Source organism: Microtus pennsylvanicus, chromosome 3 (genome assembly GCF_037038515.1).
Source record: "Microtus pennsylvanicus isolate mMicPen1 chromosome 3, mMicPen1.hap1, whole genome shotgun sequence".
Classification (NCBI taxonomy): domain Eukaryota; kingdom Metazoa; phylum Chordata; class Mammalia; order Rodentia; family Cricetidae; genus Microtus; species Microtus pennsylvanicus.
The window spans coordinates 7852981-7872505 of NC_134581.1; the positions used below are offsets into that span (position 1 = coordinate 7852981).

At 41.8% G+C, this 19525-nt stretch overlaps 1 protein-coding gene across 8 annotated transcripts in view; it reads left to right on the forward strand.

The window, feature by feature from the left end:
* Positions 1 to 19525, forward strand: part of Rbms3 (RNA binding motif single stranded interacting protein 3) — a 1334377-nt gene that overhangs the window by 1262091 nt on the left and 52761 nt on the right. For all 8 annotated transcript variants that reach the window (XM_075964221.1, XM_075964220.1, XM_075964219.1 and 5 more), the window contains one exon: positions 11290 to 11400. In XM_075964221.1, coding sequence (XP_075820336.1) covers positions 11290 to 11400 — 111 coding nt within the window. The remainder of the gene's footprint in view (positions 1 to 11289; positions 11401 to 19525) is intronic.

Genomic DNA, 19525 nt, shown 5'->3' on the forward strand with positions numbered 1-19525 from the left:
TGATTGCTTCCTGGCAAAGAGAGCACAGAGCATTTCTTTTCTCGTTGACAGCAAAGTTCAGCAAGCGTTTCAGGCTGCTGTGTGATTATTAACCCTGTTCACAGGACCAAAAAGCCCAGATAAGCAAACAGAAGGATGTGGGCTGGGGCATGGCTGTGGCTATAAAGGGCATGCTGCCGTGCAAGCCTGAGCAGTTGAGTTTATTTAATCTCCAGAACCACATAAGAAAGCAGGGCATGGCTCTAAGGAGGTAGAGATGGGGGACCCTTGGAGCCCTCCGGTGAGTCAGCCCGCCCTCCTCTGCAAGCTGCAAGCCAGAGAGAGACCCTGTCTCCAGGAACAAGGTGGGCAGCAGCTGAGGAATGAAACCCAAGGCCTTCCTCCCTTTTCCACACTCATGTACTCACAGGCACGTGCACCTGCACACACGGGTGTTGACTGATTTTTCTGTCCTGCCCAGTTCCTGCAGTCGTTAAGTCCCAAAGAAATCACAAGAGGTCTACATTAACTATAAACTGACTGGTCCATTAGCTCAGGCTTTTTATTAACTCTTAAAACATATTAGCCCATTATTCTTGTCTATGTTAGCCACGTGGCTTGGTACCTTTTTCAGTGATGCATTTACATCTTGCTTGCTCTGTGGCAGGGTCAGGACAGAAGGCAAAGCTTTCCTCTTCCCAGAATTCTCCTGTTCTCATTGACCCGCCTCTACTTCCTGTCTGGTTGTCCCACCTATACTACCTGCCTGGCTACTACCAATTAGCGTTTTATTAAAATAGAATTGATGGGCTACAAACCATTGTTCCACAGCACATATATAAATGCATACACATACATGTACACACACTAAACACTGATACTGCATTTGTGGTGGTGCCTTTTGGATATGGCAGATGGGGGCAGCCTACAAGTTGATTGATTCATTGATCACAAGAATGCTTTTTATTTTAGTGGAAGCCTCCTGCTCAGTTTGAGCCTGGATCCCCTGCCCATCAAAACCTCAATATTCATGGGGCTAAACATGTACTTCTCATTTATTTTTTCCATTAGCACCCTTAACCAAGCCGTTGTTCAAGAATAGACCCTATACCATATTTTGGGTGTCACACATTATTCCAGCAAACTACTTAAGAGTGGTTACTGCTCTTGAAGAGAATCTGAGTTTAGATCCCAGTGCTGGAGGAGTTAGGTTGTTCACAACTGCCTGTAATTCTAGCTCTAGAGAGTCAGATGCCCTCTTCTGGCCTCTGTGGGTACTTCACACAAGGAGCACACATACACAAGATAAGCATACATTAATATAAATAAAAAAATAAAAAGAAAAGAACAATCCACTTTCATAATGAAATTGTTTAAAAAATGCTTAATAGGATCAGTTCTTATAAGCAGGTATATGAGCTTAATGATACAAGTATTAAGATTTCTGTTGCATATTTAGTCAATAAAACCATTTCATCATTGGGTCCCAAATTTTCAGCTTTCCATCAATAATATATTTGAAAACTGATTTGTTATATTATTATTTTAATATCTATTTTATATGTATGAGTGTTTTGTCTGTCTGTCTGTATGTATGTGTACCATATGTGTGCAGATGTGCCCACAGAAGCCAGAAGAAATCATTGGATCCCCTAGAACTGGACTTATGGACAGCTGTGAGCTACCACATGGGTGCTGGGAACCACACCCAGGTCTTCCACACGAGCAGCAAGTGCTTGTGGACACTGAGCCATCTTTTCCACACTGCTATATTATCCTAGGGAATCTGGTTAAAATACCAGCAGCTACTCCTCATCATGTCTTCATGGCATTGGTCCTTTAAGCAACAAAGCCTAAAGGACTGTAAAAGAAAAAGACACCATTGAGATGCCAACTGTATGCATTACATGCTTTTAAGAAATATTTCAGCATGACATGTTTACTTCATATTCTCACTCAAAATGATTGTATTATATTAGTAAGCACTTAACTAATACATGAAACCTTTATTCACACTTGAGAAGGCATGTTGTACAATAAGGATTCTTGTAAAAGGGCATCCATGGCTAAAACTAATTTGGTTTTAGTATCTTTTACTATTATATTCAAATCCATACTTCAGTTAAAAAAAAACAACCAGAATGTTTGATTTATGAGTAGAAAAAAAATCAGTATATTTATAACTAACAGCCTCCCTTTGGTAGATGACAATGTGCCAGATTTCTCCACTTGTTGTTCAACAGTGGATAGTATATCCCTCTTCAACAGCCTCAGAGCCAGGCACTTTGACTTCAGTCTAAAGTCTCAGGACTTCATGGCGGGAGCAGAGGGATCATGAGTTGGTCTTCATTCTCTGCTATGTTTCAAGCTTGAGTCTAAACTGGGTAACAAACAGGAGACTCTGTCTCCAAACAAATAAACAATCCCCCACCAAGTTTCATGAGAACCTGAGTTTGGATCCCAGAACCCCCAGGAAAAATCCAGGCATGGGCATTTGCCTACATCCCAGTACTGTGTGGGTTAGAGACAAAGGGGTCATTCAGGTCTCTGGCCTCTAACCCAGATCCCGGTTCGATGAGAGACCCTGTCTTGAGGGAATAAGGTAGAGACTGATAGAGCATGGCACCTGACATCTTTCTGTGGTCTGCAGATGTATGCACCAAGGTATGCTCACATGCTCACCCACCCACACATACACATCTACACACAGCACACACAGTCCAACCTCAGATACATGGGAATAAATAAACAAACAAATGAACAAATATATTTAAAATGAATTAAACAAAATAAAAGGCATCTCGTGGCTCATGAAACTCTAGGTAGTTATCTAAATATCTTTGGCCTTAAGTCCTGAGCGGTAGAGTTCTACACAGAAAGCCCCTTCCTATGTCTGCATCCTATAGGGTTCTACCAGTGATTTATTCCAGAAGTTTCAGCATTTCAGGTGTCCCATTGAGGCTTTGGATACATTTGGAGTTGTGCAGAGGATAGGCACAGGTCTAATTTCATTCTTTCCCATATGAACATCCAGTTTTCCCAGTATTGTTGCTGAATATTAGTTGAAGATGTGTTACATTTGTTATATGTGGAATAGTTGTTTAATGATGCCAAGATGTGTTCATTCTTTTATGTTGTATTTGTTTAACTCTGTGAAGCTGTGTTACTTTGCCTGCCTGAAACACCTAATTGGTCTAATAAAGAGCTGAATGACCAATAGCTAGGCAGTGGAAATAATAGGTGGGCTGAAAGGCAGAGAGAATAAATAGGAGGAAAAATCTGGGAGGAGATCAGGGAGTGAGAAAAGAAAAAGGAACGAGGATACCAGGGTCCAGCTGCCCAGCTACACAGTAAGTCACCGAGTAAGAAATAAAGAAAGATATAAAGAATAGAGAAAGATAAAAACCCAGAGGCAAAAAAAATAGATGGGATAATTTAAGAAAAGACGGCTAGAAACAAGCCAAGCTAAGGCGTGGCATTCAGAAAAAAGAATAAGTCTCCCTCTATATATTAATTTGGGAATTGGGTAAAGGGTCTCCCAAAGAGCCAAAGAGAAATCAAAGTTAGCTACACAGAACCATGTGATGTCCTTTCTCTTGGGTTTTTTTTTTGACAACGTCATCAAATAAGCAATGGATGAAATTGTATGTTCTCGGGTTTGGGTCTTCTGCTTTGCTCCAGTAGTCTACATATTTGTCTCTGTGCTAGTACCAACTGTTTTTTATCACAATGGATCTGTGATATATATATCTTGAGATCTGGGGAGGTAATTTTTTCAGCATTATTCTATTTTACTTAGGACTGCTGTGGATATCTGGGATCTTTTGTGCTTCCATATGAATTTTAGGATTTTTTTTTCTATTTCTTTGATTGATGTCTTAAGGATTTGGCTGCACTGGACACCCTGAGGATTTTGCTTGGGATCGCATTGGATACCATTCTGGTTAGGTCTAATTTTGCCCAAGATCAGGAAAGAGAGACTGAACTCCAGTCTACCACATTTTCAAAATAATATATAAAATAAATTTGAGCTGAAGTGTGAACACATAGCCATTAAAAGTTGTAGCGGTTTAAAAGGAAGGCAGGCAGAAATTGTAATAATATATACAGCTTTAATTGGGAAATAGACTTACAGAACCAGAAGTTCCAGTAGAGAACAGGAAAGCAAATGGGAAGGCAGGGAGCACACCGCAATCTTTATAAGTAAAAAATATCCTCGGGGGACCCCGCCCTACAAGCAAGGTGACTGGCTGGGTCTCCCCTATAAAAAGTTACAAATAGTCTTGGCTCTTTTTCTTAATTAAGTATAGCATTTGGCAAGTGAATTAGAAGCTGCATCATAATAAAAATAATGTTAGCTGTAGGGATCAGGCTGTGGATCTTAACTTTTTAACCTTTTCTAATTACTCTATCTTGAAATTATGTTTAAATTGTATAATTGAAGCTTATATGTATTAATGCATTACATTATATGTTCATACATACATACATACATACATACATATGCCAGGATTTCTGGACCTTACAAGAAATGATGCTTGGGGATAGATAATTAATTATCATGGGGCAAATTGTTCATTATAGAATCACTGTGCCAGTGATAGCAAGATGGGAGACTGAGGCAGACCTACTTGGTGAAGTTCCAGGCCAATGAGATGCTCCATTTCAAAAGCTGGAAGACACCCAGGGACTGACACCTTAGGTTGTTCTCTGACCTTGACACCCATGCCATATACATACACGCTCACACTCAGTCATATATCCACACACCTGAACACACACATACACACCACAGTACTTACAAATTTTCTTTTAGATATATGCCTGACTGTGCTGTGTGTGATACATGTTTGTACACAGCTGTGATGGCCAGAAGATGGTATCAGATTCCCTGGAGCCATAGATACCTGTGGTTGTGAGCACCTTCCTAGATGCTTGGAGCAAAGCTCGGGTTCTCTGCAAGAGCAGGAATTGCTCTTAACCACTGAGTCTTCTAGCCCTCCCCAAATGCATTTTGATGTGAAGTTTTGTTTACTGCTGGTACTTCCAGGAAATAATCACACTACCTACGTAAGTGATTTTGTTATGCTTCAGAAAGCCCTCTAGAGGCAGAATAGAAGGAAGCACATGCAGTGTAAAGATCCTGTAGGGCTGGGGTTGTGGCTCTGCCTGCTGTGCCGGCATGAAGACCTAAGTTTGGTATCCAGAACCCACACAAAGAAGACCTTGTATAAGCAATTTTAAACTAAGCCATCTAAGAACTCTGATGAATGTCAACCAGTCTTTAATGTAAATGAATATTAATGCTTGAGACGTGGGAAATTCCGTACACTTTTGACACTTACTGCATGCAGTTCCTATCTATACGGATCGCTGGTGTGTGATAAAATGTTGCTCTCCTTTAAGATGTACTCTTAAAAGAAAGGATTCAAGAAAAAAAATCAATGGGAGGAAGGAGTCTACGTGAGGGGGATTCTTGGGGCTGCGTAGTTTCCAGCTCACTATGGTTGTTTGCCACTCCCATGTCCAACAGGTGTTTGTCTGCTGGTTAGTTTTTGTTTTTGTGTTGTTCTGTTTCCAGAAATTGCTTGAAACACTTGTATAGTAGAAGGCTACCATCCCTGCCATGGCCTTTTAGATTTCAAACAAGACTTTGGAAAATCATGCTGTCCCTCCAATTTGATTGTAAATTCATCAAAGTAGCCTAAGGTTAATGGTTGTCCTTAAAGATAAGAAATAGCTCTTGGTGATTTTTATTTTTTCTCAACAACAGTCTTTTCAGATCCTATAGATTTTTTTTTCTGTCGCTGGGATAAAACACCATCACCAAAAGCAACTTATGGAAGAAAAAGTTTATGGGCAGATAGTTCCAGAGGGCTACTAGTGAGGACACCTGGCAGCAAGTGCAGGCATGGCAGCAGGAAATGAAGGTTGAGAACTCAGATGCTCAGGCTCAAGCAGGAACCAGGGAGAGCTGACTGCAAGCAGGCAAGGCTTTTATTCAACAAGTCCACCCCCACTGGGGTACTTCCTCCAGCCGGCCACTCCGCCTACACCCCTCCCCCAAAGAGAAGCACAGGCTAAGGATTAAGCATTCAAATGTCTGAGTCTGTGGGGGTGGGGGTGGGGTACATTCTTATTTAAACCTCTACAAATCCCAGCCTCTGCTCTCCTCCTGGCTTCCTCCTCGGAAAAACCCAGACTAACATCAACAAATGAAAGAGATTAAATACCAGATTTCCTGTCGATATTGATATTACCAAGCACTACTTTTGGATCGCCCCCCTCCGCCCCCCCCCCCAACTGCCTGGGGTAGATGAGATTCCATCACACCCTTCTTGCTCACCTGGCTCATTTACTGCTGCTGTCTTTTCACTACTGACGTCACACATTCACGGTTGCTGCCTTGGACAGGAACTGTCTTAACTCTTCTGCTGGTCCTCTCCCCTGTGCTTCATTTTGGGTAGGCTGAAAATTGTTTGATAAATATACACATATATATTTTTTTCTATATATTTTCAAGGAGATATTTGTTCTAAAAATATTTTAGAGACAGAAAGACAAAATCAGATGGAGGTCAGATGGAGGACAAAATAAAAATTGACCTTTAGCTATATTTTTAAAAGTTATGTTAAATGGTTCCTATTTAAAACCCAGTTGAATAAATCACTCTATGAGACAGTGGAGTGTGACCCATGCCTATCTGGACAAGAAACACTTGGAGGAGGCAAGGCAGAGAAGGGGGCCTAGGAGTTACTTTACGCTTTTCCGTCTTACCCTTGACGCTAGCATTCCCATGATTTCAAACAGGAGGCTTCCACAGAGGCCTTGCAGAAAGGACTCAAAAAAAAAAAAAAAAAAGATGAGCTGGTCACGTGGATGCTTTCAGGTCCAGCAAGGGCTTGAGTTCTTCTGGAAATTGCCCTACCTCACAATAAAGTGGGGTGCTTCATAGTTTAAGGTCTGTGCCCTGTAACAATGGGAAACATTATAAATGAAGGACACCGTCTCTCTCCCGTTCATCACTGGAGACATGGCTCAAGAGCTCTTGCTGCTCTCCCAGAGGTCTGGGTTTGGTTCCCAGCTAAATCCAAGTGTAGTGTGCACTTTCAGTAGAAGAGGCTGCTCATGTTTTTCTGGGTGTGAAAAATCTTAAGATTTCATTGGAAAATGAATGAACTTTCAAAGATTTTGATTTTATTTCAAACCCTGGCAGAAGATCAACAGCAGAGGTTCCTTTTTGGCTTCCACTTACAGACATAAAAGCTCACCACAGCAGCAACAATGGAGACAGAGCCCAGCATAGCCACCTGCAGCCTGAGGACATGTCCCTGCCCCTTGGAGACACCCACTCAGATAAAGCAGGTCCTTGAATACACTGCAGAAAGAAACTCCAGGAGGAACTAGCTTATCACGAAGAGATTTAAAGAGTAACCACAATATAAAAATTAAAAGTTTTAAAAACAAGCAAAAACATACGAGCCAATTACCTTATTTTTTTTCAACCTAAAAGAACTTTCCTTTTTAGTTGAAATTAGAAGGTGGTTTTATAAATTGTACTGTTTATATTCTGTGATTAGAGAGAGGTGCTGATGTGGACAAATTCAAGGCTCTGAGCATCTGCGCCCTGAGTAAACACAGGCTGTGTTTAACACCCTTGCTTGGAATGTCCTTCAGAAACTAAGAGCTGTCTCTGCAGGCACTCTGTACCATTGTGTGCCATTTCTGAGTGCCCACCAGGTTCCAGAGTGAGCCCGTTACTTCCCCTGTCCTGACAGTGTTCTCTGTCCTTCTACCTCACTCCAGATGACCTCCGCATACATTAGCTGAATGACTGCTGTCATTCCTACTTCAGGGCTGGGGTGACCATCTCCTCCCTCTGATGACAGGAAGAAGGGCTTCCTGTCACAGCAGCAGCGGCAGCGGCTCAGGTGGACCAGATGGCTCCTCAGCTGGGAGACCCCTGTGTGCTTTATTAGATGCATTAAGTCATGCTAGCTAGAGGATTTTCCTCTGCGGCTTAAACACCGAGCAAATCCAAACATCCAGAGAAGCTGAAATGAAAAGGACCTGTCTCCTCTTGTGCCGCCATTTGCCAAGTGAGCGCTTGTCAGCCAGCACAGTCTATATATTTCGAGGAAACAAAGTCACCCTTAATGTGTTGGCAAAGGCTGTCACAGAGCACGCTGCCATCCGCGGCTTAACTCAGCGCACACTGAGGGTGCTGGTTTGCCTTAACAATTGCAAGATTTTTCGACTTCTGTTCTCTTTTGCATTCCCCCTTTGTACTGCGTGCAATGCGAAAGAGATCCTGTTGACATTGATAAGAAGCGTGGCTGACAAACACCATCCTTTGCTGTGATAACCAAGATTTCAGTCTCTCTAAGGTATCTGTCCTTGACAAAGCACCATCAAAAATTCTTTTCTCTATGGGGCTTCTGTCAATCACTTCCAGTTAACTCACTAATTGTGAGTGTCTTCCATTCCCTTGAGATTACACAAATTAAGTTCTTGATAACTTGTGGGGAGTCTCTCTCCTTTGGACTATTTTTATCGACTGTAAGAAAATCCGTTCTTAGATATTTTCTCCCCAGAACCCTTATAACATCATCCATTCGTCTGTAATAACTCATCTGTTTGGGGACTCTTTCCCTTATTTTCATTCTGTGCTTGGTTTTCCTATTTACAATTCCAAATTATGACAAGTCCCTTCCCACCCTTCTGTGTGATTGTCAGATTTCTGGTTTAGAGGCAGACACAGTATGCCGGCAGCTGCCATCAAATGACTCCCTCTACGCAGCTTTCTCTGAAGAAAGTCTCCGAGAGATCAGAAAATCTTCTCTAAATTAATTCCGAGTGAGGCATGCTGTCCCCCTGTTCTTACCCTGTGAGGATTCTGATGGATCTGTCACAGGCTCGCCCACCTCCTTTTTGGACTGCTTCCCAAACAAAACCTTAAGTATGCCTCTCATGTAGCACCCCAGGGAGAGAGCAGCCTCCTGGGCCTGGAGGAGGATGGATGCCCCCCTCACACACACTGCTGTCTAGATTTCTGTTATATCTGGTATATCTGTTCCTGCGTGGGACTAGGAAGTCTGATTAGGTTGAGAGTCTGGAATCGCGGTAGGTCAGCCCTCGGCTGGAGGTCCTTGTGGCACATACACCAAGGATGCCACCTGTATTTTAAACTCAAGAAGAGAAGGAACTCCTGTGCCCGTCCAGGGTTAAAATGCTGAGAAAGTGCCATGTTTTGGTCAAAGTTAGAGAAATGCATCGGAACTTCTGTTTGATTTCTGAGAGTCTTCAGGAGTTTATCCCAGAGGACTTATAGGATTAGTTCTCAGACTGTTCACAGTGAGAATCTTGTTTCTTTAAGGGAAAGCTAAGTTGTTGCTTCCAGTAAGAAAACTCAAGGAGCAGAAAAAAAAGTGGTGTCCTGAATTCTAATATGTACACCTGTTTATAATCATCAATTGAAGCTTATATTATCTTGTCACTTATATAAGAAGAATCTGGTATCTAATAATAATGATAATGATAGAGGATTGCTACTGAGGAAAGGCATTGAATGTTGAACTCTGGCCCCCACATATGCTTGCACGTATACACACCCACACCAACAGTCCATTCATAAATGCACGTGTGCACACTCGAGCACACACAACAGCACCTCAGATACACAAAACACACACACACACAAACAAACTATAAAATTTTAATTTATGTGTGAATATATATTGTTACTAGCTTAAAAAAGTTCAGGAGCCTGGCGATGATTGTGCACGCCTTTAATTCCAGAACTCAGGAGGCAAAGGCAGGGGGATCTCTGTGTGAGTTCGAGGCCAACCTGGTCTACAAGAGAGCTAGTTCCAGGACAGGCTTCAAAGCGACAGAGAAACCCTGTCTCAACAAACATAAAACAACCCTCCCCAAAAATGTTCAGTGTGCTTTATTGTGCCAAAAGGATAAATCAGAAGATCAACTAGTTAAAATAAATCAAAAAAATTAAAGAAAAAAAGGAATAGAGCTAGTAACCATGGTTCTTAGATAATTCATGTTAGGCTTTGATGCATCCTTATGCGGTCAAGAAGCCCATGTGGGTTGCATTCTTGGGATAAGCAAGAATTGCTTATAGAGAGCACAAGTAAATGGAGGAAGCCACCAGAGAAGATGGCTCGGCCAAAAGAAGTGGCTGCCACCAAGCCTGACAACTGGATTTCATTCCCTGGGTCCTGTGTGGTAGAAGAGAGAGCTATTCCTACAGGTTGTCCCTTGACCTTTATACACAAGCTGCAGCATGCATATGTGTGTGTACATGCACACAGATACACAAATATACTGCATATCAAATAAAAATTAATGTTAAAAAAGGAACTGAAAGTTTTATTCAATATCAAGAAAAATTAGAGAATTCTTTTAAGTGTAGTGCAAATTCTGATTGGTCTTAATAATAAGAACCCAGAGTCAGATATTAGGGAGTGAAAGCTGAAAGATCAGAGAAACAGAGCAGCCAGTCACTAGTTCTTACCCCTATGAAATTCTCAGAACCAAGGGGGCAAGGTCCTGTCTCTATGAATCTTCAGCCTGAATACTTTGAGCTCCTGTCTCCTCCCACTTTATAGTGCTCTCTCTGCCCAGCCACATCCCTTCCTGTCTCCACCTCCCTAGTGCTGGAATTAAAGGCCTGTTATTCTCAAATACTGTGAGCCTCCACAATCTGGTTCTATTTCTCTTTGAGACTGGATCAATCTAGTGTAGCCCAGAGTGACCTTGAACTCACAGAGATCCACCTGCTTCTGCCTCGCAGATGCTGATATTAACGCTGTGTGCCACCACTGCCTGGCCTCTATGGCTAACTATGGCTCCCTCCACGCTCTGATCTCCAGGCAAGCTTTATTTGTTAGCACAAACAAAATATCACCACAATGAATATTTCCAATTTTCAATCCAAGAAATTTATTCAAACAGTGGGCAAAAGGGTGTATATGATGAGGACACCCTACACCAGATGTTGGAACGGTAAATGGAAGGTGTTTTAGATACACTGCACACCAAGCATATCAGAGAAAAGGTCATTGCTGGTGCCATGAGTTCACATGTGAGCAAAATGACACAGGTCATTGCCAAAGCCATGTATCCGCAGGTGAGCAGATGGCACAGGTGGGCATCAGATCGCCAAGTCTAAATTTATTCATTATTTTTCACGAAAAGAAACCTCACCAAAGGTTAACATTGTGTTTGCTTTTGAAAAAGAAAATGTTTTCTTCCTCATGGAACGTGTTTTCAGATGGACATTGTATGTGCTTCTAGGGTGCTGTGATCACACCCACCATGGACCACCCCATGTCAATGCAGCCAACGAACATCGTGGGCCCCCTGACGCAGCAGATGAACCATCTTTCGCTGGGGACAGCAGGAACGGTGAGTGGAAAAGTTTGCTTTTGTGTCCTGGGACTTGAGAAGGTGCCATGTGATGTTTTCCCTAGCATTGCTGATAAGCGGCTCATCTCGCACCCGTTGCGGGTTCCAGCACGAAGGAGCTCGCATGCAAGTTCAATGCCAGGGAACGCGCATTCACATGGGAAAGGATGAGGTCCTGTAGCATGGCCTTTAGACTTCAGGTGCCAAGTGCACCGTGTGCAGCATAGAGCTTTCTGGAAAGGGGCCCTTCTGTCTACAGGTGTCCATCTGTACCTCATGACCATATGCATGGGGCTGCTTTCCTGTTCTCAGCAGCTTACCAGCCCAACCCGCTCTCCTTCCCAGGTTCTTCACACCTAAGAGGCCGGTTCTAACTATGATTAGAATAGAGGACATTTTAGTACTCTCGATGTCTGAAGTATAGGAAGTCACTAAGAAGTTGGCCCAGTTGAGCGTTTTTTGTCTTTCCTAGGGATGCGCTGGCATAGTTGCTACTGGAGAGAACGAAGGGAATCTGTTTTATATTTTCTTACATTTACAATGTTTTTGACTAGTCTTACTTCTTCAAAGTGTATTGTTCTCATTTGCTTCTGCATTGTTGTGGTAAAACCTGGACCAGAAGCAACACAGAGCAAACAGGGTTTATCTGATTTGCAGGTTTAGAGTACACCATCAAGGGGGGCTAGGCCAGATGCTAATGCAGGAACCTGGAGGCAGGAGTGGAGGCTGAGACCAACAATGGAAGAACAATGCCTACTGACTTGCTCGGCTGACTTTCTTATATAGCCCAGGTCCCTGTGCCTCGGGAATGGTTTAGCCCACAGTGGGGTGGGTTCTTCTACATTGATTAGTGATGAAGAAAGTATCCTGAAAACATGATTACAGGCTAGTCTGATGGAGGTCATCTCTCAACTGGGCTTCCTCTTCCCACTTCTCATTGGTGTCAAGTTGACAACCAAGACCAGGCATCTCCTGAGCTGAAAAATGCCAATAGCACATTTGATCTTCGTCAACAACATGCCTTTTATAAGACAATTCCCTCTAATATTCACATCTAACAAAACCTAGAACACTATTCCTATGCTCAACACCATCAGAGAAAATGCAGGCATGGTGAACCACCAGAGTAGGCACGCTTCAGGGTTTAGTGTACGTATTAGTGCCTGTGACCTTGTCTTTTGTAAAGACACGGGAAAGAAAAGTATACATTCTTTTAACTTAGGCAGCTCAAACAGTGGAGGAAGGTCCATGGCATAGAGTGAGGAAACCTTGATCTAAATCTGAGTTGTACTATCGGGGACACAGTGTCTAAGGACCTCCACCTCTGCTCTTCAGAGCAAGATCATTCAGCTGGACACATGAGCACCTTCAGATACTTGACTTTTGTCTTTAAGCTACTATATCTCTTTGATACCACCTCTGTGACTCTCACAGAGACACTGGTATTGTGTGTCTCTAGGATATACTTTATGTCCCTTAGCTGTGGATGGAGGCCTTAGAACGATGATTCCTGCCACTCAAGGGAAAAAGAAAGAAGAAGTTACAACCTCACAGAATGCTCACTGATCTCTAAATATAGAGAAAAATCACAGGCTTCAAGAAAGAACCTTAGTTTATCATGAGCTACACTCCTGTTCCTCTCTAATCACCACTGGTGATGACTTCTCTGCCCAAGAGCTGGAACTGGGCCAAGTGATTGCGCGAGTCACGCAGGTAGACTTCAGGGGTCAGGTCTGAGATCACATGTAACTTCACCACCGTTCAGATCATTTTCATTGGGGAGCCAGAGTTTCAAAACAATATTTCTTCTGTTTTCAGTCAGGACGATTTGTAGGCCCTTTGTGGATTTCTCCTTAAGCAGATTCCAAATGCAGAATTGGAAGGCCTGGTGCTTACGACATCACCACTGTAGATTTCACGACCTATCAGGATCTTTTGGCCGCCAATGATTGCCAACTGAGAAGGAACAAGAAAAAAAAGACAACTTTACTGTGTTAAAAGACAATGTACAGTGTGATTTTTATTTGTAAAAGAAAATGATATATAATAGAAAACATAGGAAGAAACACTTTGTATATTTTAACCATTTGAATAAAATCAAAAGCAGCTTCATTGCTAACATTTCAATTTGCCAACTAGTAAAGACACACTATGTGACTGAATCCTTTAAGAAACAGAAGAAACTAAACTGAAAAGATACAGAATAGGTTTTAAATTATTGTAGTTGCTAATTAAATAAACAATATAAAATTGTATATCAAGACTATTTAACAGGAACAGAATCAGATGGGGCCACAACTTCTACTAGCTAGCAATGGCCAGAAATGATAATTCAATGATTATCATTTAATTTAATGATGTGGACCACTCTCTCTCTTAGTGAGTAAAGGATTTTAACACAGAGAGCTTATTTTTAATGTCAAATCCCCTCTTGTTTTTTTTCTTTACGCAACTGTGTGCTTTCATTATTGCAAATAAATAGTGCTTAGTTGCAGTATAAACATAATACAACATTAGTATTATAAGCTGACTGTTTGGTAAGGCTTTTGAGAGGCAGAGAGAAGATACCGTATTTGACTGATTCACTCCAAACTGTAATCGAGCCCATGTCGCATCTCAAATACGGCCATTTCTCTTCCTAAACGGCCACTCTCACACTTTGGCATGCTGTCATGCTTTTGCTTTGATGTGACTTTTTTTAAATTGGCGTTTGCTGTGGATTGCCTAGTTGAGGTTGGTTTATTTAATTTTTCCACCTACCTGGATCCATTTCCTATCTCTTACTGGCACTATGTACAGTCCGGTGGATCTAGGGATGGCCTCAGAGTCCACGTTTGGCTTTGTGTTAGCTGTGCGTGTGTAGGCCAGGTTCCTTGGGTTCTTGGGGTTTTATTTCTTTTCTGATAAACTGGGAACAATAGCAACATGCCCATCCCGGGGATGCTGTGCGGGTTAAGTGGCATGATACACAGCAGACCTAATATGATATATGACCAGTGGGCTCCTACCAAGTGAGTCACCCTTAACCTCTGATGGGATTTACCTGGTGAGAGTTCAGTTCACCAGAATAGATATGCCACCTTATTAAATCCACAGTCCAGCTCCTTTGCTTGCTCTATCTCAAGGGGCATACCTTAATTCTTTTACATGACCGCTGTGTTAACTGCTAACGTAATATTCCAGGGCTCCAAAGCTAAGTTTCTTTTTATGTTTATTTCTAAATAAACTTGCTGACGTGCAAGCAAATACCTTGAGTATGTGGAATCAAGTATTCTTGCATTTCTGACATTACAAACAAAGTCACATCATACAAATCTACATGTAGATTGTTGAAATTATTCGAATTTAGTGAGATTTCCACTTTAATACCGCTGCCTGAGGGTTGGACACCTAATGGACAGAGACGCTACTTTCAGCAGCCAGGTATACGAGAATATTTTGTAGGGAATACGACCATGACCCATGTGCCATGGCCCGTTGTCCCATGTGCACAAAGACCTAGGGTGGTCTCGCTGTCCAATTCCTTTTCATATAACTGGCTGTATTTTATGTGAAACATCCATGTATTTAGATATCTGGCCTTGTTTGTCAGGTGAACTCCGAGTTTGTACCCGGTTCTCTACAACTTCTGTCTGGCCGCCCTTCCATCCTTCCCTGTGCAAATTCAGACAGCACCTCCCTGCTCAGGCTTTACATGCTTCCCTCAATGGTCTTATCCACCCTCATTGAAGACTCTTAAATCTGAGTCCTCAATGCTAAAGTTAGAACATCAGTCTCATCCGTCTGGTCTCCATGGAGATCCCACTTCGACATCGCAGTCATTACAACCCACACACATGTCATGAACTTCCTTGAGTGTCCTTCTCCTTGCCTGTGTTCCTGTCCTGTTTTATGTCATTACTACTGTGATGATCCACCCAGTAGCCAGACCCTAGAGCTGGGACTCAATGCGCACACCATCTTTCTTCCTCTTCTCCATTCTCAGATACTTTTGAAGTACCATGAATTATACATAGACATTTATTGGATACATTTTTCTCTTCCCCATGTCCATTGTCCCCCATTTATCAAATCCATCCTCTCTTCCCCATGTCTATCCTCCATCATTTATTGGACCCATCCTCTCTTCCCCATGTCCATTCTTCATCATTTATTGGATCCATCTTCTCTTCCCCATGTCCATTCTCCATCATTTATCAAATCCATCTTCTCTTCCCCACGTCCATTCTCCATCCTTGGCTTCATCCAGATTATTATCACAGTCTTCTAACTGTACTTTCTGCTTTCAGCCTCATTGTACAATGATCCATTCTCCGCCTTGTCATCTAAACTATATGTTAGTTGCTTTATGTTGGTGTGATAAGACCTCATGATCAGTAGCAATTTACAGAAGCAACATTTTGTTCAGCTGGGAGTAAAGAGCGAGTCCATGACGCCAAGGGAGGTTGAGAAGCAGGCTTCAGGAGCTGCAGGTCCCTTCAGGGTTTTGCCTATTGGGAAGTCGAGAGAGAGAGAACAAGAAGGCTGTTGAGGCCACGAACACCCATGCCTGCCCCCAATGAGGTGCTTCCTCCAGAAAGATTCTGTATCTGAAAATCCCAAGACTTCCTCAGCCGGCATCACCAACTGAAAACCAAGTGTTCAAATGCAGGAGTCTATGGGAGACTTTTCTCTATGCCAGTATCTCCTCCCTACCTGGGAGTCTTCAGTGACTCTCAGAAATCTGAGCTCTTGGAGAATTCACAAAACCAAGTGTGAACAGCAACCACAGCAATGGCAACAAGCAAGAAGCCGAGAGGCAGATGGGCTTACAGGGCACAGAACAGTGACATTTGCGGTGTAATTCAGGGTAGGGTAGTGGTCAGGCCAGACAGCAGGGAGCTAGAGTAAGATTTTCCTTTTTTAGAAGACGCTAAGGCCACTCAGTGCCCTGCTTTCCTTTTTAAGATTCTTGGCAAAAGGAATTCCATTGAACCAAAGCATCCTTTTTCTCTTCAAAAAGGCAGGTATATTTCATCTCATATCACCTCGAATTTTGAAATGGGTATCATGTGGTTTAAAAAATTTCCATCTGGAGTTTTCCCTCTTGGAAGTGTGGTGGTCAATTCTCAAACCATTGCTAAGCTAACTGAATGTATGGGCTTCAAGCTAAATGAGATTGATGCAAACAAGGTACCTATGTTATTTCCTGGCTCTAACCTTGAAGGACTTTTCTAGCTTTCCCTGCATTTGTTTATTCTTCTCACTGAACTCCTCCGATAAAAGCAAAGCCCCATTATCCACGATTTCATATCAAGTTACTGGGAGCTTTAGCAGAAGCCACCTGGGCCTTGAGTGCAGTATGAGACCTTCTACATTGCATGACAATCTTGTTTTACAACTTTCTTATCTCCTTTTCATTTGTTCAGCCGCTGGTCACCAGTGGCTTACAATGCCACCAGGCTCCTTTGAAAGAAATAAAAAGATTCTGTTCTGCAGGCTCCTTATCTCCAGTTCAGTTTGCTTTTCCCAAGCCCCTGCAGAATTGTGACATCATGGTGTAATTATTGCCACTCACAAAAACAATCCTGGAATTGTATTCCTGATTGGCCAGAGCTCACTGTCATCCTTCAAACATCCCGTTTCTCCACTGCTCTAAAAATCTGATGAAAATATGCATTATTTGCCTTTTCCATCACTAGGCGTAAATATCAGTATTAAGATAGAGACTCATAAAATCAATCAGAAGAGCTTATATGGAATCATGACTCAGTAGATAGTATCCTAAGCAATAAATGGCTTCATGAGTCCTGATGGCTGCAATTCCTTAAGTGAACTCTCAAGGGAAAAATAGCAGCTAATTGCAAACTAGTGCAAGACAGAAAGTGTAACTGCAAAGGTTATAGTTTAAAAAGTTTTTTAAACTTACTGTAACATAATAAATAGTTCCTTGCATGGAGAATGTTCCGTGTAAATAATGAATGGAGAGGTAGGGGCAAGTCTGTTGGGGACAGGGTTACTTACAAATATTAAATCTTTATTTCTTACAATATGGATCTTGAGTTGAAGCAAATTATTATCATTACAGAAAGGTCCTAATACAGACAACGCCAAGGAATATGAGTGAGTTGGGAATAAAACAGGGTAGAGAAAGTGGAATAATATGATTAAAAACTATCACTGCTGTAATTTAACAATTACGCACACACACATACCGCAGCTAGAGAAGATAAACAACCCACACATTGTTTATAAAGGGGGAGGGAAGTTAGCTTTGGGGGTGCCCTCGCATTGTACAGCATCAGTAAGGAGAGCAAAGTGCCCCGTCCAAGCCCTTCAGAATGCTTCTGTTGTTCATTTACTTACAGTTTTGAGAAGCTGGTGTCTAGAAATAGTGTAAAATAACAGGAAAGCCATAATGCTTTTGATACAATATTCTAGACAGTATTTAGTAAAGGAGAATAATTAAACAGCGATCCATTCATGGGTGCAAGTATAACTAGCGTGTCACAGAAGTAGGGTAAGCCTTGTTGATGGTGTTGAGTCACAAGAGAAGGCTATGAACTTGCAATGTGGAACACGATGTAACTGTGAGGGATTACTTTTAAAATAGTTCTGTTGAGAAATACAAAGTTGCAGGGAGAGCTGGAGAGGCAGCTGGATGGTTAAGAGTGCTTGCTGCTGCTATTCAGAGAGCCTGAGTTCAGTTCCCAGAAGGCACATCAAGTGGTTCACAACTGCCTGTAACTGCAGCTAGCAGTGCCCTCTTTTGGCACTCATAGGCACTGCACACACATGCACATAGAATGAAACTAAATAAAATAGAATGAAAATAAAATCTATTTAAAAAGTATGATAAAACAAATATGTTTATTTTTGGAAATGAGAGTGAAATTATTTATATTGAATCATTTTATTTGTTTTCATTCCCCAACTACTAAACAGTAGTCATAATTTTCTATATTAATATTTGTTTTTATTTATATCATAATTACAGATATGCGTAGACTATTGCATGGTACAAAATATAGCTCATTTTTCCTTAATTTTTGAATAGAAACTTGAAGTTTTATGTTTTATGAAAAAATAAGGAGGAATTAAGGTCAGTATTACTAAAGCCTTTAGAATTGCTTTCAAATTGATTCTCCTTCAGCATGGGGCTCATAGTCAAGCCACTAGGTCACTTCCCTGTTTCAAAAGACCAGGCACTCATAACCATGGCTTGTTTGCATTTGAGTTGTGAGCAATGCTTGCTTGTTTTTAGTGCCTAAGTGCTTCTCAAGGTTGACAGTCCTTTCGCACATGCCATTTCCTCAAGACAACGATTGGTATCTAACTAGGAGGCAAGTTTGTGAATGGTCTCAGAAGCTATTGAGTGGAGAGAGATATAGAGGTATGGGCTTTTAAAGTGCAGTGCAGGTCGCATGAATGAAATAGGAGCTCGCACAGGACCGTCTGTGCCTTAATCTTACAGAGAGCCGGGAGCGGGGTTACCATCTTCAGTTTTTACAAGTCTAGCTACAACCCCACGCTATGAACCACTTTCTGTTTTAAGATCCCTGGCTATGAACTACTTAGGAATGGGAAGAGGGGTGGGAGGGCAGAATAGGGAGCAATAGAGGATTAAAGGGTGGGGGGTGAGTGTGACAAAATTAATATGTGCATGTACGAAAATGTAATAAAGCCATTATTGGGTGTAATTACTATATCCTGATAAAAAAACATTGCAGGAAAGATTGTGAAGGAGTTGCATGGGTTAAAGCCTCTTTGTCACTTTTAAAACAGCTGATATATCCCTCCCACACCCCCACATTTGCAGTGATTGCTTGTTGCTTAACTATTTTCTAGACTTCGTTACCTCCAATGTTATGACACTTTTTTTTTTTTTAAAAAAAGTCATCCTTCCTCTGTTCCAAAAGATTTAGGCAAGATTCCTATGCCTGGGCAAAGTCTGCCCCTGGTCACAATGATTGAAAAAATGCTAATGTTAACTTGGGCTTTATAAGATTCGGGCTATCTAATCCATATAGTATAAGAACATGCAGGTTTTCCGTCAATCTCCTTCAAAAGTATTTCTTTTGTTCTCCATTCCTACCACACAATGGGTACCCTCAAGATGGACTGTCTCATAAAACTCTTACAACAT